Source organism: Ictidomys tridecemlineatus, chromosome 7, assembly GCF_052094955.1.
Source record: "Ictidomys tridecemlineatus isolate mIctTri1 chromosome 7, mIctTri1.hap1, whole genome shotgun sequence".
NCBI lineage: Eukaryota > Metazoa > Chordata > Mammalia > Rodentia > Sciuridae > Ictidomys > Ictidomys tridecemlineatus.
This window is the reverse complement of record NC_135483.1, coordinates 60,021,901-60,036,460: the sequence shown is the minus strand read 5'-3', so window position 1 is coordinate 60,036,460 and position 14,560 is coordinate 60,021,901. Positions and strand designations below refer to the sequence as shown.

Sequence of the window (14,560 nt, the reverse complement as noted above, 5' to 3'; positions counted from 1 at the left end):
TGTTCCCATATGTATTTAGAAACAGGTGCTGTGGCAAGTGGATAACCCCAACTTCCTTCCTGAGGAAGTGAATCACATTAGCTGACACACACGTCAATGCTTCACTTTCCAAAAGGGAGGTGAGGCTAAGGGAAACAAGGTAAAATCTGATAATCAAATCAATATCCTGTAGACCAGAATCACAGAGAACATCCCCTAATTCTTATAAGATTTCTGAATTCTTGAATCCCTTTCAGAGTATTAGAATTTGGTAAACTTCAAAATTCATCAAGGGCAGCCTCTAAATAATGGGGGAATTGAATCTTTCTGGTATTTACTCTAATTCTTCATAAACAAGATAAGGGAACTCCTAGTTATACATTATATTCCTGATGAGACATATCTAGAATGGGATAGGTAGATTTGTAAACATCCTTTTACACTTGAAATTTTAAGTTATTTGAGCATGCACAACAAAAGGAGCACAGCGTGGGCAAGCAGGATCTGGTGGGTCTGTTCTATCCTGGCCCCTGGGATGCTGGCAATGGCCAAACACTGGCAAAGACTTGACATTCTGAAGGGGAAAACCTCCAAATGATGTCTCTTTGTTTTGAAATGTTTAATGATGCGTACGTAAAGGTATTGCTTTCAAATACATGGCTTACTTTCATTTACTTTGTGATTAAACAACCGACAATTGGGTGTATTTAACTAGTGGAGAGAACATATATGGGTTGTTTCTTGTGAAATGAGAGATGTTCTGAGGATGATCAAGGGTGAAGGGCAATTAGCTAGATTTCAATGTTAATACTTATTTTAAAAACATTTTAAGTTATATTTAAGCTATACAATGATAATTTAAACTATACAATGATATTATAGGAGAAAATATTATGTTTTTCTAAAAATATCTACTATCAAAACAATATTACAATTATAAAAAGACTAGAAAGCAGAAGGGAAAATCATCCACAATTTAATAATACCAATGCAATGATAACTGGAGTAGTCCATTTAAGTTTGTTGGTTGGTTTGTTTTTGGAAGCAGGATGAGGACATCATATGATTCTTATAGCTTGTACACCAGTGATTTTCAGGCTGCCTAGATTTTAAGAGTCCTTCAACAACTCAAAACTTCTTGAACTTTGCTGATAAGGAGCCACCCTTAATAAATCACAGGCTCCTTTTCTCCTCTAGAATTTTATGTAAGTTAACATTTTATTTTTATGAAGCAATATTTATTCATCTTGAAAATAACAAAATGAATATAACACTGTTTCTATAAAATATGCACATGAATGAAGTAGTCAGTGTCAGGTGCAGATAGTGGGCAACAAATAAATAAGTAGTTGAATGAATAAACTACTTTAATACATTACAATTCAAGGTTCCCATGAATTACTTACCAATAATAAGTTTAAAAAACCTATCTTTTCCTCTTAAGTGGAACACTTACATTTAGTTAATTATAATATGTAGGTATAGGCAATTATAATGTATAGATGACATAAAAAAGGATTGCAAACTAGGCTAAAAATACCAAGAATTAAAACACCAGCAACTCTAGATTCTTTTTCTAATATCTATTTCTTTCTTTTTGTCGAGTATCTCATTGAGACAAAGGAAAAAATTACGTATTGAGAGGTTTTCTTTAGGAAAGTTGGCATTCTTCAATAGCTGTAATGAATAGATGATTAGGATGTGGTAGTAATAGCCATCAGTGCTGCTGCAATGATTTTAGGTCTGAATTGGTGGCAGTCAGGGAATATGGCTGCTGCAACAGCTGCGCCTGTGACGGTGACTATTACTTAGGAAACGTGCCTGAGCAATTTGGCAGATACCTGAAATTTAGCAGATGAAGGTATAAATCAGATCACAGGCAACTTCCTATATCTTGAGAAATGGACCCCAGATCTGAAAGTTATTATTAGGCAGGCCAAGCATACTTCTATATTACTAGTTAGAAGTTCATGTGCATGTATATATATATTTTTTAAGACAGAGTCTGGTTGTGTTGTCCAGGATGGTCTCAAACTTGTGGGTTCAATGATCCTCCTGCTCAGCTTCCTGAGAGACTGGGTATATAGGCATGTGCCACCAAGTCTGGCTAAAGTTCTTGGGTTTTAATTTATATTTTTCTGAGTAAGAAATAGATCACCTAGAATTATGAAATGCTGGTTGAATTTTAAACTTTCATTATGAAATTTTCTAAGCACAAATCACCAATTAGTAAAAAATTCTGGGGCTATCAGCAGATTATCACTGGAAGCTAGCAGTCACTAATTTACACATACTCTACACTGTCTAGAAGAGTAACTGAGATAGAAGCGAAATAAACTTAGGCTATATAAGTGATCAGAATCCTCATCAAAGAACAATCATAGGAAAAAAAATGGGTAGCTCACTAGAATGGTTTCTAGTATGCCACTTAAAATTTGTATAATTTCCTTACTTTCCCATGTTTGTTTCTAACAAGTTCCTGGAAAAAGTCTACTAGTTTGATGTGGATAAATACATCATTAAGTTAAATAATACCAATAAAGTAACAGTGCATTTGAGCCCTTACCTGTGCTACTGTTCCCTAAGTTTCCTTGGTTTCCTATCATCCCTTGGTTACCCATCATTCCTGGCTGAGGTATCACTGAGTAGGGACTATTGTTTCTGATTGGTGGGAAAGGTCCAGCACCAGTTGGGCTCTGCAATGTGATGTCAAGTGGTAAATTCTGGTTTGGCAATAACCTGCCCAGTTGCCCTGGTCGTGGGTTATTAAAAGCTAAGGAGAAAACAAATGAAAATTGAAGGTTAATATAAGATAATGGAAAAGAATATTAACAGTAGTAGTGTTTAGGGAAAATGCTGTCTGTAAAATAACAAGGAGATGCATGCCAGGGACCAACTACCCACAGCAAAGACAAATACACAGACAAAATATAAATGCAGCACCAAAATATAGACATGTGATCTAATAATCAATAAGCCTCTAAAAATTCTTGATGAGCTTGCAAAAAAGGGGAAAAAAAACACATTGGTCATATATTTTTCTTCCTAATAGTGACTTTTAATATTCAACTATGCTTTCTAAGTAAACCATTAATGTGTTTTTTTCCCATGTATGTAATTCAATCTTAGAAGTATTGTTTTTTCACAGCAAAGAAGTTATAAAACATCTCTTGTAAAAAGCACCAAACCCCCACACACATGTATTGGAAGTTAGAATATCATTTCTTAACTGGAGTTTCCTAGGATTAGAATTAAATTAAAAATAGAAACTGCCATTGGAAGTTAAAAATCTTTAAGTGTAAACTATGTTACCTGAAGCAGAATTAAATTAAAATTTATTTATAGCTTCTTTAGATTCTGGACCCATTTAGATTTGAAATGATTTTTATGTTAGTCACAGGATTTTTTTTTTTTTCTTCCTTGTACTGGGGATTGAACCCAGGGGTGCTTGACCACTGAGACACATCATCAGTCCTTTTATTTATTTATTTTTTTTGGAGACAAAGTTTTGTTAAGTTGCTGAGGCTGGCCTCAAACTTGCAATCTTCCTACCTCAGCCTCCTGAACTGTTGGGATTATAGGGATGCATTACCATGCCTGGATAGTTCACAAGAGTTTATTGTGTACTAAGCATTATATTAGTATCACACAGACAACCTGTAATTTGATAACAGTGCTATTAAGCTTTTAACATACTAAGATAATATAAATTACAATTTATAGAGCTGATTTATTAGATAATATCAAGTACTTTATTTTCTCTAAATTATATGAACACAGTCTAAAATAGGACAAATAAAGAGTAAGCTCTTAACAATTCACAGTAGAAATATTTAGAAAAATTAAGTCTGAGAATGGAAATTATGTACATGCTTAACCATGGTTTCCTCAGGGTTAGTCGTCTGGTTTCCATTCAATAATCTGAATACCATTAGGAGTAACAAAGAGGCAGAGCCATGAATCCCCAAGTGGCCTTCATTATTTCTACTGGTTACTGAGAAGAAACTATCTAGTAAGTTTCTTGCCTACATTTCAATTCTTTGGCTTTCTGGAATCTCCCCTCCATTCCTCCATTCCCCCAAATCCTCCATTTCCCCCAAACCTCCATTCCCCCCAAAGTAGGCAGGTTTGAGAAATAACATACAAAAACTCATTTTTTCTTTGTTTTACCAGTGGTCAGGAATCACTTGAGAAAAGATTTAATAATTAAAGATATTCTGTGATTTGGCTAATGATTGCCATTTCTGACTTGAGAACAAAACTTGGGCATTAGGTTAAACTATTTGAAAAGGAAAAAAGACATTTTGTTCACCAACATTAAAGAGGTTATTTATCATTTTATCAATTACAGTTTTGCAGCAGAAAAAACATTTTCTTCTATTCAGAACTATCAGATAACTTCAGATACTAACAGATTGGTAATCTAAGTGTTCATGGTAAATAGTTATCCTCATCTTACAAAATACAAAGATAAAATGGATTTTATAAATAACATAATAAATCAAATTTAAAATATGCTTAGAAAGTTCCATGTCAAACATGTTTATATGAGGATTCCTAAAGGACAGGGTAAGATATGTTTAATGTGTGCAGTTTTATTTATATGTTTAATGTGTGTAATCATACATAACTTACACACTTAAAGAATTTTTCTTAATAGTATATTATTCCCAAGTCAGTATAGCTTCCTAATTTCTATATTCTAAGTATTCAGTTGTGTATTAATAAAATACTTAAATTCTTATTTTAAAATTCACTATCTGAAGGTAGTTACTGAAATGAAGGGAAAAATGAACATCAGTTGAGGAAACTGATTAATGTTGGTCAGTCTCACAACATGCATCATGTTGATTAAATTTCCCATGAGAGAATGTGACAGAGCCACATTCACCAGACTCCACTTTGAATACTGTTTCTGAAAGACTGGGACAGTAGATGGTGCTATTCGATCACAAAAACCTTGAAGTGACTAAGCTATTTGTATCAGACTTCAATAACCTCTGTTTCTGATAGTGATTACATGTGGGAATTTCTTGGCAAAACCACCAATATCTCATACTTACTGCTCTGTGAAATTCGCAATGCTGTTTTCTGGGCTCCAACAGGTGTAACAGGGCTGTTTTCAGCTGTGAGTTGCATGAGGTCATTGATGATGGCTTGCTTGTCAACTGATCCAGCAGGGGCGCCTGGCCTTGTGTCTGGGAAAAGCTGTGGTAATTGACTATTCTGCAAATCATCCAAAATCTCCTCCAAGTTGTCCAGCTCACTGCCAGGCTGTAGTCAACAAACAGAATTCTGAGTTTATCCAGGCCTGTTCTAAGAGTGGGCACCCAGGCCCATTTGCAATCACAGACTGAACTGGTGCAAGTTACCTTGGCCAAAGAGAAGACACAAGTGTACGTGAATATGAGGCCTAATAGGTAACTCACTGTCTTTTTAAAAAATAAATTAATAAAGGACAAATAATTTAATCTCTCAGTCCTGAATTCCCTCATCTAAAAAGAGAGAGATGGTTGAATTAGAAAGATCTCTTACCACATTATGATTCATTGGCAATTTATAAATTCCCTCTTTTTTTAATATTTATTTTTTAGTTTTAGGTGGACACAATATCTTTATTTTTTTAATGTGACGCTGAGAATCGAACCCAGTGCATCATGCATGCTAGGCGAGCACGCTACTACTTGAGCCATATCCCCAGCCCCAAATTCCCTCTTTTTCAATGCTAATAATCTATGAGAATATATATTTCCAATTAATTATGAGTGGACTAAATAACTTACAGTTTAGGACAAGGTTTGTGGTTAAGTCTCCCTAAGAAATAAAAAGAACAAAAAACTAATATAAATGTGATCCAAATTTGCACTGTAAATCAGTATTTAGAAAATGGTCATTTCTATTTAGAACTTTCTACCCAAGTAAGGGTGGGGCAGGTGGGAAGCAGTTGCAAAAGAAATGTGAAGTAACTATGAACTAGCTAGGCATTGCTCTTTCAATTTAAGTGATACTTTTTCCTGATTGCACTTTCAGTTTTGAATGACAGTGGCTTTCTCTTTCATTCACCAGTTTAGGTGACAAAATGTAGGAAAGCAAGATAAAAACTGGTCACTCCCAAACACAGCACTTATTGATTTTACAGAAGCCACAGACATGTTTCTTAGGGCTCCTTCCTTTTAAATTCAATTTCAATTACCAACATTAAAGTAGTAAGGCAAGCATCACCAATGTTTTACACCCGGTACTTTTCTTCTTCTGAGAAATTAAACTGATTTCATAGATATTCTTTTCACTAAAACCTATCTATATATGAATTATTTAATATTAGATTGTAATTACATGTAAAATCAGCTGAGTTAAGGCTAGGATTACCTTCCATTGACAAAAAGTGGTCAAGAATGATTTTCTTGATAGGTAGAGAGAAATGCAAGTCAGGCAGCTTCTATAAAGTCTGGATGGACTTTGAATCCTTGACCATGACTAGCCTTTTCCTCTATACTGATGAATCAAAACACATGCCATACATGTTGTGATAATGAGTTGTACTTATAAGCAGAAAGGATTATATCTTCATCCTACATACAATTTCTATCATCCTTGTGGACCTGGGATTTGCTAGGATCATTGCAATTTATGGCAAATTTTATATCTACATAAGATATCTTTTGACTGGATATCTTTCTCAAGTTATGAAGGAAAGTCTGAGGTCACATTTTATTTGATTCTTCTCAGAAACAACTAGCCTAGCAATAAACTTAAGAGACCGATTTTCCAAGGAATTCTTAATGTACTGTTAAAGAAATTACAAGATCCATTTCTTGACACCCATTTTTAACAAAAGAATGGGGTATTTCCTCTCTATGAAAGTGTTATGTCTTAGATAAGGGTCAGATCCAAAGTTAGCATCTTTCAGGGTTGCAGGATATGACTGTTTCTTTGACCAAGACCCAAATGAAATAGTTCAGGTAGGGGCTATGTTGCATTTAAAAAGCCTGTTAGTTAACATAAGTTCATGCTATTAAAGCGACAAGGGAACCAAACCCCAGCAAACTTAAGTCACCCACCTGGTAATCACTCAGCTGGGGCATACACTCGTTGAGCTGAATGGTGGCCAAAATTCACACATATGTAAAGTGATCTCACTATAAATCTATCTTTATTATGATTTGCCAAATACATAGGTATGAATGAATACTTTCTGTACATTTATTACCCTCCAAGGACAGTGCCTGCAAGTAGTTGTGCACTCAGTCAACAAGATGAGTTCCTTTTATTACATTAACACTTAATTAAAAAATAATCTTCCCAGGATCAACTAAATTTTCTCAGGGAAAATTTCATAAAAAAAAAAAAAGTTCCATAAGAACATGTGGTAAACATTCTTATAATTTGTTACAAAAATAGTGAGATCAGAAAGAGGCTCTGATAACCTGTGCCATGTACCTCTGGTTCTGTGGAACAAAGTGTCCCTACAATCCTGTCTTGTTAAAAGTATTTTTAAAAAGTGGCTCTTGAGGACTGGGGTTGTGGCTCAGAGATAAGAGTGCTCACCTAACATGCGTGAGGCACTGGGTTCAATCTTCAGCACATAAGTAAAATAAAGATATCGTATCCACCTATAATTAAAAAAATAAATATATTTTTTTTAAAAAGTGGCTCTTGAAACACAATGTGTGGCAGTGAGGGAGGTGGGCTGTCATAAGTGATAAACTGCCTCTTGAGAAAGCTTTGCAGATTGCCTTTAATGAAAAGCATCCGAAACAAATAGGTTTATGTAAATAATAAAAATAAAGTCTATTATTTTTCCCAATGGATGCACATATATTTGCCCCCAGTCCCAGATATGTAAAAGAAGGTCTATGCAAAATACATTAACAACAGTCTGGGCCTAGACTTCCACCTTTCCTTTCTACCATCTTCTCTTTCCCACAAAGAAAACTGTATTATAAACCATCTCAAATAGAATAACAAAATCACAGTTTCAAGGAATTCTAATGATAGAATTTGTAGGTCTTCTTTTATGATCTACTTCTATGTTTAAAATAATGAGTTTAATATAAGCATAATGTCATACACAAATATACATTAAAAATATAATTTGGTGATTTAAATCAACTTATTTCAACTAATTTCTAAATAATTAAAATCTTAAAATTTTACTTATTTATTTATTTTGGTACCAGGTATTGAACCCAGGTGTGCTTAACCATTCAACTACATCCCCAGCCCTTTTATTTTACATTTTGAGACAGGGAATTTGTGGTTCTCCTACTTCAGCCTCCTGAATTATAGGCATATGCCACTGTACCCGGCTAAATTTTATTTATTTTTGTGGTGCTGAAACCTCAGGACTTGTACAAGCTAAGCAAGTATTCTACCACGGACTCATATCCTCCAGCCTTGATTTATTTTTAAAAATATATTTATTAAAATTAAATTGATTTTCAAATTTTGATCTCTGCCATTTTAAAAGTTAGGTCTGGGGTAGACTGCTTGTGCACAAGGCCCTGGGTTCAATCCTTGGCAAGAGTTAATAATTTAACTGTGGACCAGTCTAACTCTAACAACTAAACACATTTGTCTTTAGAAAGCTATGCAAAGGGTAAGGATCTGGCTCAGCAGGGTTCTTGCTTGGCATGCCTGAGGCCCCAGGTTCAATCCTGTCACTTCCCAAAACAAACACAAACCTTATGCAGAGTGGAAGGCAAAGGAATGTGCTGGGGAATGAGGTTGGTCAAATTATGTTATGTGCATGTACAAATATGGCATAATGAATCCCACTATTATGTATAATTATAATGTATCAATAAATAAGTATCTGGGATTTTCTTGGGGTTGTATATCAAAAGGAATTAGTTCTATGGAGACTAATAACTGTAGATATGTTTGAATTCATTCAGCTTGCCATGTGAAAATGCATTGTGAAATTATCCCTACTAGAGATAATTTTGCTTTGCTTATGTTTATTCCTTATAAATTATGACAGTACACTTTTAATATTAATTTGTTATAAGATTACTTTAAAAATTCTTCAAGGAGGTAAAGCTCAGAATATCTGTACCCTTTAGGCTGGTTAACAGTACAATTCAATTACCATAGCATTTTCTTCTGTGTTTTTATAAGTTCTAAAAGGGGTGAATTTTATTACCCGAACTTTCTGATAAAGAATTTCTTCTCCTACATTTTTCTAAGTTTAATTCTCATCAAAAGTTCTTGTCCCTATCTACTTTGCTAGGCACAATTTCTTTGCAAGACAAAAAGATTAATGCCTTCCTTTAAACTGCTTTGCCAAGATACTTCAAAGTTTTGCTTAGGCATCTATTTGAATGCTCAAATTAGCCACATCAATTTGAGTAGTTAGTTTAAACTATTTCAGGCAGAAAATGAGTCAGAAAGATTTTTATAAAAGTTCTACAAAATGAAAAATAGACTTGATTTCTTAAATTTTTCATTTTTCTGGTTTTATGATTTTTTTTGTGTATCCAATCAGCTTGTTCTCTGAAGAAAATATAAAGAGCACATGTATTTTAGTAGCATGAGTATTCTAATAAATTACAAAGAAGCTTTGCCAAATATTTTAAATAAAAGTGTAATTTCATAATTGCCTAATACAAAATTGTTAATAAATAATAATACAATTCTACCATATTTGGAGGGAAATTTCCAGGACACAAGCTAAAGCATGGTTTGCCTCTCTCTCTAAAGGCGTCAAATATAAGAAGGAATTCTTTTTAGACTGTTTCCAAATCCTGATCATAAGAGTCTGAGTAACATTAGAAAGGACACAAGAGTATCATTTGGTTAGGTATCAACTGTACTCCATTGTGTAAATAACATATGACTTAAGTCAGTAAACATACTGGAAATTTTTCTGTCACTGTTTCTGTTTCCTGTTGGTTAGGAAATGCCATAGAAACATATCTTGTTTAAATATTCTACCCTGTAAAAAATGCTATTTTAGGTATAATAGCACTAGTGAAGTACTTCCTGTCCTTAATAAGTTAGTAATAGGTTAAACACATACTCAGTAAAAGGCTTTTTTCTGAGTCAAAACAACAAGATAGTTTATTGTAATTCAGGCTCACTAACTGTTTTATCTTAATAAATAACTCATTGTATTCTCTTGAAAGAAAGGTGATAGGAGATAGAACTCATGAGTATCTGGGAATGGTGAAGGGGAGCCAGAGGTGAAAGAATCAATGTTTTTTTCTCATGCTAACTTTGATCTAAATTTAGGTAATGCATACTTCCTGTGGTAACTTTTCAAGTTGCAATGTTTTTGATGTTAAAATTGCTCAGCAAAGCAATATTTTTTTTTGGTGAGTTTTAAGAGGGAGGAGAGGGAGGGTGATACCAGGGACTGGTTTTCATTAAGAAAAACCAGTCCCTGGTATCCCTCTTGCTGTGTGTGTGTGTGTGTGTGTGTGTGTGTGTGTGTGTGTGTGTACGTACGTACTCTGCTTTTCACTCCACCCAAAATAGCACATCTGTGATTATACTCTGGGCTTTATGTTTCTCAGGTGAAACAGTTCTGATTAGAAAAGTGTTCCTCCTAAATAATAATTACAAAGTGCAAGTCACTAAAGGACTTAAACTTTGCTTTCCTTGTCTGAAGTTAGGGCAATCCCATGTGTAAATAAAGAAATGCCAAATAGTGGTTCCCTTCCCTGGCTTTCCAAATCCCTGGGGTCTAAGGCCTGAGATAGAAACAAATTCTGTGAATGGCAAGAGGGGCTGGCTGGCCACATTAGACATAAAGCTAAGGTGAACCTTAGGAGCTAACATCTTTCCCTCTAGCTTGTGTCAAGACATCTGTGCCTGCCACTCTGAACTGCCACAACTCTGTGAAGTTCCATTTAGTAAACCTTAAAAGATTAAAACATTTACAGCTGTCAGTATGTTTAACACCTCAGTTTATGCAAGACATCGTTATTGCTGAGATCCTGGTTCCCCCAAAGCCATGATTTTACAGTATTACAGAACAGCTGTGATGTAGAACCTTGCATTAACATCTGAGTTTATGGATTAATTCCCTACTGATTATATAATTTTGCTGTTTCCCCTGTGAAGTTCAAACAAAAGTTTGAACAATTCTTTCTGTCCCCAGGAATCATACCAGCTGCTGACATCAAAGTGAAAAAAAAAAAAAAAAAAAAAAAAAAGAAGCTCAGTGCTTACAACTGGCTGGCCTAGCTAGAAAGGCTGTGGCCTCAGTGTTCCTTATGGCATCTCTCAATTCCAGCCCATCTCGGACAGCTTCTGCTGACTCAGCTGAGTTCAAGTCATAGCAAGAGCATGTAGCTCTTCTTGTCCCATCCACTCTTAGTCCCCAAAGATGGGAACACATAAACTATCTACTTGAAAAACTAATTTCAAAGACAAACTTGTGAGCTGTGGGGAGACCTTTGCAGCTTCTTCACTTCTTAACCAATCATGACTTAATAATAAAAATGTGACTACAGAGCATGTCAAGGGATTAAGGGCCAAAGGCCCAGGGTGAAATCTTGGATTATTTAAGCCTCATTCTGTCAGTGATACCCAGGAATGCCTGATGTCAAACCATTAAGGCTGCTCATAATCCATCTTTTTTTTTTTCTTCAAGAAAAACAAATGTTTTACTTTTTTGCTATGATGCCAATCAGCTTAAGAGTCCTATTAAGAATGATTTTGAGTGAAGTGGATTGATATATTTGGAAAGGATATGAAATTTCAAATAGGAGGAATGAATTTATCAATTTATTGTACAACATGCTGCCTATAGTTAATAAGAAATGCATACATGAAAACTGTTGAAAGTAGATTTTAAGCATTTGCAGTATAAAAAAAAATCAGTGTCTGAGGTAATGCACATGTTATTAGTTTGATTTAGCTATTCCACAATGTATACATATTTTAAAATTTGTATACCACAAATATAGATAATTTTTGTCAATTAAAAAAAAGAATAACTTTGAATATCACCTTGGGTATCTTTTTCAGGGCATTAATTTTTCAGATCGAACAACAGGGAATGTAACCTATTATTTTAATTTTGAATTGATATATGATGGCTCAGGGATAGCAACACTAAGTGAATCTTTATCTCTCCTTCCCTACCACCCATTTTCTCTGATACTTTTTATATCAATGGTCTAAGAAATTCTGTATTAATCACAAGTGTTGGCTGAGAAGAAAGAGAGGCAGAATCATCTTCATTTGGTTTGAAAACCAGTTAAATTCTGACCTTAAAGAAACAAAGGTAATTAAGAGACAATGCAATTAAACCTGCTCTGACAAGGCCCAGTTGGGAGGAAGTGATTATCTCCAAATTTGGGGTAAGCAAACTACAGCTTACCTGTGGGCTGAATCCTACCCAACCCTGCTGTTTTTTTTTTTTTTTTTTTTTTTAAAGTGGGCACACACACAAAATCTTTTGTGCCCTATAAAAACTCTGTACCTTATAAATCAAGTTTTCTGGAGCACAGCTGCACTGTTTGTCCACACAGTATCTTCAGCTGCTTTGCACTATCATGGCAGAGTCACAGCCATTCAAGTCTGCCATGAGACTGTGGCCTGCTAACCAAGACCTGTAACAGGACCACTCCTTGCTAGGAGAGTGTTTGAAACATGCAGCTTCAATGCAAATTAAGCCTGTTTCAAGGTAAGAAGCATAAAGAAGGCGGCTTATTTTTACTGAATCACCAGAGGCCTCCAAATGCCTCTGTGGAGAAAAATCCTTGATGGATCCAGATTAGTGTACCTGGGGAAAAGATATTTCGACACTCACCTGGTCACTGGGCTCAAAGCTCATGTCCTCCTTCTCAGTTTTCATAGCTATTAGTTTTGTATTACCAGCAGGGTCTGTCTTACTATCCAGTCGCTCAAGTTTGGGGGTTATTTCCGGTAAACCAATATCTTTAGTATCATCTTTATCTAGCAAATATCGAAGTAGTGCATTCTCTTTCTTCTTGGGGCTCACTGGCTCTTGTTTAACAGTCACTTCTGACCCAGGAGCTGTGCTGCTGGACTCCTGGCTCAGCTCTTTGCCTGTGGCTTCTGCTGTTAACTTGGCCAAGTCCACAGGGGAACTGCTGTCCTGCAAGAGTCTGTGCAAAATTTTATGCTTTTCCTTGAGCGAGGTCCCATGTGTAGACCCAGATCCAGGCAAGCTCCCTGTGGAGTCCTTGTTTGTGTCCGACAACGAGCTGGGTAAGGGTGAGGGCTCCATCTGGTCAGACTTGGTGGTCAGCAGCTGCAGGAGTTTGGTCTGCCCTTTGCTGTCATGCAGCCTATTCTGTCCCTCGGCTCTCTCCCCGCTTGTGGTCGGGGGCATGCTGGAATCATTTGTCTCCTTTTGCTCTGCAGGATGGCAGCTGCTCTCCGCTTGTCCAGTTGTACCTTCTGATGGCTCCCCATAAAGCCCAAAACAATCTTTGGAGTCCAAGCTTCCCATCTTGCTGAGTGGGGGAGGATTCATATTAACTGGGGAGTTTTGCAAATTGCCCATTTTTAGGTCCGGTGAAGCCAACGATGACCCTAATGAGACCCCATGCCCCTCGCTGAGGGCCTGAAGTGCATTGAGGGAACTGTTGGTATAACTATGGCTATTTCCTGTGCTGCTGCAAACTCCCACAGGGGAATGCAAGCTTCCTGCAGGGGAGAACTGACTGGGTGGGATGCGAGGACTGCCAGCCACTCCAGGACTCATGCGATGCCTTGGTGAAAGCATGGAGTTGGGCTGTCCTGGATTCATGCCAGGGCTGCTTTGAGAGGGACTGTTCATTTTGAGTGCATAGTTACTACCCTGAGGAGTGGTTGCTTGCATTCCTGACACATGGTTCATTCCCCCAGAACCACCAAACCTGCCCATGGGCATGCCCATTTGTTCCTTTGGGCCATTCATGGGAAAATTTATATTGCTACTGAGGGTCATGTCCTGACCTGGGTTCCCACTGCACATGGCCTGATGGGCAGGGCTGCTAGAGCTAATTGGATTCAATGGCTTTCCCATCGCTTGTCCAGTCAGATCCGGATTCATTACACATACATTCTGTTCTCTGTAGAATGAAGAAAGAAAGGTAAGATAAAAGGAAAAATACTTAGCAAGTTGTTATTAATTTTGAAAAATGAGATGGCCTCTTTGGATAGACAATACTTGGATGAAACCATGTGCAATTATGAACAAGACTGAACATGCACAATTTTGGATCAAGAGGGGGTGTTTTTCAGGCAACTCATTAAGATGTCTGTGGTTTTATGGCGGGAGTATGTTTAAATTTGACTATTACCATATTGAAATTGAAGGTACTAGACAGGACATTAGAGGAGTTCCAATTACACAATACATCTTTCTTATGTAACTGAGAGCTCATACTGACTTAAAGAAACGATTCAAGTATAGCTGTCTTTAATTCTTTGCCAGAAATTATAACTCCTAGCAACAGGTACATCCATAAGCTTGGAGAGATCTGACATATATTACTTGGCTCAAAATGGACGTCAAACTTAGAGGGAAAAATCTTGCCCCTAACTGTTGGAGAAACTGCCAGTTACAGAGTCAATAGAGTTACTGCAGCTGTTTGGAATTAGGTCACCTTGTCCAATC

General features: G+C 36.3%; 1 protein-coding gene across 15 annotated transcripts in view; it reads right to left on the bottom strand.

Moving 5' to 3' along the window:
• The window catches only part of Ncoa2 (nuclear receptor coactivator 2), a 259,997-nt gene that overhangs the window by 25,900 nt on the left and 219,537 nt on the right, over positions 1–14,560 (bottom strand). For 13 of the 15 annotated variants that reach the window (XM_078017044.1, XM_078017042.1, XM_078017041.1 and 10 more), the window contains 3 exons: positions 12,743–14,012; positions 5,043–5,253; positions 2,546–2,752 (listed from right to left, as the gene is read on the bottom strand). In XM_078017044.1, the coding sequence (XP_077873170.1) occupies positions 2,546–2,752; positions 5,043–5,253; positions 12,743–14,012 (1,688 nt within the window). The remainder of the gene's footprint in view (positions 1–2,545; positions 2,753–5,042; positions 5,254–12,742; positions 14,013–14,560) is intronic. The other 2 variants (XM_078017053.1, XM_078017056.1) reach the window with 1 other exon arrangement.